Source organism: Mus caroli, chromosome 11 (assembly GCF_900094665.2).
Source record: "Mus caroli chromosome 11, CAROLI_EIJ_v1.1, whole genome shotgun sequence".
Taxonomy (NCBI): domain Eukaryota; kingdom Metazoa; phylum Chordata; class Mammalia; order Rodentia; family Muridae; genus Mus; species Mus caroli.
This window is the reverse complement of record NC_034580.1, coordinates 37,289,681-37,295,680: the sequence shown is the minus strand read 5'-3', so window position 1 is coordinate 37,295,680 and position 6,000 is coordinate 37,289,681. Positions and strand designations below refer to the sequence as shown.

Sequence of the window (6,000 nt, the reverse complement as noted above, 5' to 3'; positions counted from 1 at the left end):
TAAACTTATGACTAATCAGCACTTCTCTAAAGAGAGAAAGGTCTGGGTCATGGGAGCTGGAGTGAAGAGTGAGGTGCTGACTGGGAACCTTCACTTGATCAAATTCAGTTGCCATACTGCATGGTATGAATGGCAGCTGATACTACGACTGACAAAGCCTTTCCAGTCTTTTAGTTTTGCATTCTCTGAACTCTTTAACACCCCTGGCACACTTTTTCCATAGAAACAAGCATTTAACGCAAGTTTACCCTGATACGTAAAATATTATCTTTTTGTTGTCATTTTCTGATTTTTTTCCCTCAATTTATGCCTTCGGGGGAGCCTTCTGAGACTTATCAATCAGATTCTACTTTATCTAGCTAACTTCTAGTGTTGAGTAGTTTTCTTCCATGTGGGGCTAAACAAGGAAATCCTAGGAAAATAGAGAATAGGTTTTACTCACTTAAGTTGCCAGAGATGAGGTAAATCTTAGAGCTAATTTAATTATGCAGGCAATCTACTTTAATTTCTTTATACCTTCACATTATATCATTCACTTTTCTAATACTTATTAGTTGTTCAATTAATAATTCCCAAAAAGTTGCAAATGTCTTCCAAAGAGGTATCACCTACTGAGTTTTTGCCAGAACTAAAATTTAAGTCATATATTTGCATTTCTCATGAGTGATTGCTTATATATCAAACTTTTAATATTTTGAAATTTATTTACTTATTTAATTATTCTGTCTCTGTCTCTGTCTCTGTCTTTGCCTTTCTCTCTCTCTCTCTCTCTCTCTCTCTCTCTCTCTCTCTCTCTGTGTGTACATGCACATGTGCGCGTGTGTGTATGTGCGAGTGTGTGTGTGTGTGTGTGTGTGTGTGTGTGTGCATGGTATGTGCGTGTGTGTGTGTATGCATGCTCATGTATTTACTTACTTACAGAACTCTTGTAGTGGTCAGAAGACGACTTTTGGGGGAGGACAGCTCTCAAGAGTCAGTTCTTCTCTTTACCTTATAGAGTCAGTCTTTCTGTATGTTTCTGCCACTACATAGCTTTCTTCAATCTACCTGTCCACACAAGCTTCTGTGCAATTCTTTTGTCTTTTGCATTTTATGTTAGGAATGCCTAGATAATGGAACCACTCAATTGAATCTGTCTTTTTTCCCTACAGATATAGCCTACTGGCCCACAATGTGTAATCTCATAATTTGCTTCTCTGAATATTGATCACAACCCACCAGTATTATCACTGCTTCAAATTAAGATCAAATTTAAAATTTAACACAAATAACACTAACAACAACAGAAGCAATAAATATAAATAGTATCATATAATGGCAGTTCCTTTTGTAGTTAAATGCAGGTGAGTAGTCATTTTCTTCATTTTTACAATCTAGTATATTTTTCAAATTTTAATATAATTTAATTCACATGTATGCATATAGGCATGCATATAATTTATAACAAAATGAGCCTTATTTTATAAAGTCATGGATATAAACTTAATAAAATAGATAAGATGATTATGAAATGAATTATTAAACAATATATTTTATGAGTATGAGATAATAAAATATGGCAATATCAGAAAACATCAAAATAGCTTAGTTCAAAGACTAGTCATCAGATAAGATCCACTGAGGCACACTGAAGCCTACTAGTCAAAAATAGTACAATTAAAATTCTCTTAACATGTGAGAAGGCATTCTGTTATTGAGGTTGATGATAATTTGTGGAGATTATTATGAACATTATCATTGTGCTGAAAGATTACTATTATGTGAAAATTTGTGACTGATAACAATCATTCTCTTGGGGTTCACTGTGTGAGTGACTAATTGAATTTATCTGAGAAAGTACTTTGGAAATTCTGAAATGTCCCATAGGGGAAAAGACAGATTCTTCCCACACAAGTACTTACCATCATCTAGAAAAAAATTAGCGAATTAGTGGGCTGCCTAACTGCTTGGTTGGCCACTTAGGATATTACATAAAACTCTCTTCGTTCAATCTCTCCTTGTAACTCTGATTGGAATTAAGTGACATGTGTATTCTGGTAGCCACTCCAGAGGTTATGGGGTCTAATATCTTTGTGATCTATAACTTGCCTCTTTCTTTCATGTCACTTTTTTAAGCATCTAAAAATATGCCTGTAGGCTTTATTCTCAACACTATGGTGAAATTAGATATAGTCCCCAACAATATGTAATTGTAGACTGCCTCTGACCTGAATAAACTGCAGTTGTGAAGGGAAACCCTGGTCTTCCTGCTGTAGCTGAGTGAGGAGCATTTCAATGAAAAAATATTTAGATTTGTTCTGCCAATGTTGAAATCACAGTGGGAAGAAATCCATTGACCTCATGTGAATGCCATTGTTATTTTAATTGGATTTTGTCCCATGCAATGAAATAATTGAGCTTAAGGCTACTGTCATTCAGGTTTCCTTGATGTATCTAACAGAAGCAATCTCCTGTTCCTATATCATAGGCAGAAGCCATCAACATTTTTTTTTCTCATTTTTCTCAGGTGTAATTTTGAAGGTAAGGTTGGAACTGGGATCCTATTATCTTATGTTCAATTCCCACATTTTGGACTTCTTATTCAAATGCCATTCGTATAGCATGATCCTTTTTTCAGAGAAGGTTTGGTTTAGTCATGGAGCACTGGCAGCTTTTATAAAAACGTTGAGACAATTACCTCCCCTGTGCCTTTTAATGAACATCTTGCATATGAAATGCTGATTCTACAGGAAGTGGAAAGCACTTTGCCACCTCCTGCCCCAAGATATTAGAGTATGGCTGATTAATTAGGGTAGAATAAGAACAGAGTTCCTATGTCTCTGTGGCTCATTTGATCAAGAAAGAAGAGTGTTAATACAGGGATTTCCAAGACTGATTCCAAAACATGTAAAATTATTAAGAAAACAGAGGACAGAGCTTATAGAATTGACAGAAGTGTCTCCCATTGCTCAATCTCCCACTGCTTTGCCCACTGGTACACACAGACATAAGCAAACCAGGGCCCTATTTCGTGATCTTGGTTAAGCACCTATCTCCATGGAGCTGTGTTGGTTAGCATTCCAACAGACTGACTTTCCTCAGGCCTTATTGTGTCAGTGTATTCTGCTTCCCTTCAGTTTACATGCACCAAACTCTTCTTTCAGAAGATGGTTTGCAAAGCACAGCTACTTCTTTTTCACTGCTTGGTGCCCCTCCCCCACGTGATGCAATGATTTAAGTTGACAAGATTGTTCTCAAATAGGGCAAAACTAACCCTCTCTCTAGTAACTCCGTTCCTAGGAGTACTGAAGCATCTCCTTTTGTCCCATGCATGGAAATCCTAGTCTGTTGCTACAGGAAAGGGTTAAAGAGTGCTGGCAAGAATTCACGCATGTGTTAATTCTTCCTGCAGACTCACATCTCTTCCACTTTGACCTCACAGTTAATCTGTGTGAGTTAATCAGGCAAAACCTCTAGTGAGTGATTTTTTTTCCCACACAACAGAACCAGACAAAGAGAGCACAGCCCCATCTAAAAAGAAAGAAAAGAAAGAAAGAAAGAAAAAGAAAAAAGAAAAGAGCAAGTAGATAAACCTAAAAAGACCGACCCTTGGGAATTCCTGTTAGTGCACCGGGCATGACTGTGAGCGCCTTTCTGCTTCTCTCATTTGCCTTCCTGTGTACATCTCTGCGTGTACCATCCCCCTGCCTCAATTCTATTATCCTCTCAGACTTGGAAGCTGCTGCCTGAGCTGACGCTTTGATGGTATCTGCAAGCGTTTGTACTGATCTTTATTTCTGCCCCCTGAATATTAATTTTGAAGCTGGTAGCAATACATCTGTGAGTGACGGGACCTACTAGAGGCAGGTGGGGGGAGCCAGCATCAAATCATCAGCATAATAATAATACAAAGGGGAGGGATTCTTCTGCAACCCAGAGGCGAGAGGCGAGAGGAAAAAAAAAAGCGATGAGTTCGCCAAATACATGGAGCATTGGAAGCACAGTCTACTCTCCTGTATTTTCACAGAAAATGACGCTGTGGATTCTGCTCCTGCTATCGCTCTACCCAGGGTAAGATGGGCCGTTTTCAGAGATGTGGGGGAGATAAAAGGTTGTGGAAGCAGGGAGACCACCCAGATTTGTGACACTCTTTTGGAATTTAAGCTTTACAATTTAGGGAAGAGTGACTATATAGGGTAGCAGAGAGACGGAAGAGAGAGGAAGGACATATTGGTTTATTTGTTAATGAACTAGGTTTTATTTGTTTGTGTTTTGTTTCAAAGAGCTGAAGCTCGTTTCATAGACTCCGTGTTCGGGGAATAGGTTTTGAATTTGCTGCAATCTGATATGAAGTGGGTTGTGCTTGCACACGCCGGCATTTGAGGCCATATTTGAAGGCATTTGGGTGGGGGGTCTGGAAGAGAAAATTACAAATGGGGTCCTGGCGAACACAAGCGTGATCTGTGTGAGGGAGGATTGGGGGCGGGGACAGAGCTGTTTTTATTATACACTACAGTCTTCTTTGGTTCTGCACCTGAGCTTTCAATCAGCCAGGTTTTCTATCCAGCCCCACTGACCCGGCAGCTGAATCCCAGAGAGGCAAACACGATTCAGCACCAAGGACAGCGGTCCAGCTAAGGGCCCTCTGGAAAGAGGCTTGTCAAACCATGCAGCATCCCTAAATCTACAAAGGACATCCATGTAGTCAGGCCACTGGGCCAAAATACAGCAGAGAAGCCTGGGGACCCACCACGGGTTAATGTTACTCCTACCTTCAGATGGGAGGGGGACTACTGCACATGAGGTAGTGAAAATAGTTCAATGAATGTTTAGGAAATATATCGGGAGCAGAGTTGGCCTGGTTGCAGACTTAAAAAAAAAAAAGTGCTCATCCAAGTAAATGCAGTATCCAAATTGTGAAGTATGCATGAGTGATTTACAGTCTTCCTGCACAAACAAAAGTGGGGAGAACTGGCCGAACTCCTGAGGATGGGTGCTCCCAGAAATGCGTTTCCACTAGATTATTAACTACTTCCCTGAAGTAAGCCTATGAGAGCAGGATCTCTCCATGCATAGATCACCACGCTTCTACCATGGAAGTAGCCCTCACCACATTACAGTTTCCAACGAGAACTAACAGCAGGCTGGAAGTCCACACTTTCCATGGCATGCATTTCTGTATTAACATTTTGAGACAAACCACTATACAAACTACTCCTATGGTTGTGGCCTCCCCAACCTCTGATAAAGGAATCTATGGGAAATATCAAGACACTACGCCAAAGTTTTCTTGGAAGCTGATGTAGTAGTTATAACAACAACAACAACAACAATAACAACAATAAGCTTTGTTGCAGATATCTAGACATTTCTCTGTCCTTCTTTCTCTAGTATTGGTGATAGAACACATTGATTTCGGACACAGAAGAGAGTCAAGCAAAGCAAAGAGTAAAATCTCTACTTTCTCAATTCAGGCAGGCAGCCTGTGCTTAGCTTTTACCCCTTCACCACTTTTCTTGTTTGTTTGTTTGTTTATTTGTTTGGTCCCCCTCCCCTTGGCATAAACATTGAGTACAGTAGATAGTTTCATTAAGAACTACAGGTTGAAGAAGTTGTCCCAGAAGAGGAGAGGAACACTTACTGGGAATAATATCAAAAGTCATAAACCATAGTAAAACTATTAAAATATTTTCTATTCAAAATCATCACATATTTTCCTATTACACTTATGAAAGTTAGTAAACTTTGTTTTGGGAATCAGAGCATCAGTAAATTGGGTCTATCTTCCCTGTATTTCTTCAACTCATGAAACCTGTGGAATAAAATCTATACCAGGCAGGAGAGAGTATATCTGTTTTTCTTATTCCCATTCATTTTAGTAAACACTTTGTAACTGACTGCCTGAGTATATTCTTATGTATTTCACCTCCAAACATTCTATTTTAACCCAAAAATATTACGTTATTAATGCACGTGATGCAAATGTATTTAAGATAGCTTTTCTCTAACAACTCCACTTTT

At 39.0% G+C, this 6,000-nt stretch overlaps 1 protein-coding gene across 2 annotated transcripts in view; it reads left to right on the top strand.

Moving 5' to 3' along the window:
• The first annotated feature begins 3,411 nt into the window (after nucleotides 1–3,411).
• Nucleotides 3,412–6,000, top strand: part of Gabrg2 (gamma-aminobutyric acid type A receptor gamma2 subunit) — a 91,544-nt gene continuing 88,955 nt past the window's right edge. For both annotated transcript variants that reach the window (XM_021175703.2, XM_021175702.2), the window contains exon 1: nucleotides 3,412–4,050. In XM_021175703.2, the coding sequence (XP_021031362.1) occupies nucleotides 3,947–4,050 (104 nt within the window). In that variant the 5' untranslated portion in view covers nucleotides 3,412–3,946. The remainder of the gene's footprint in view (nucleotides 4,051–6,000) is intronic.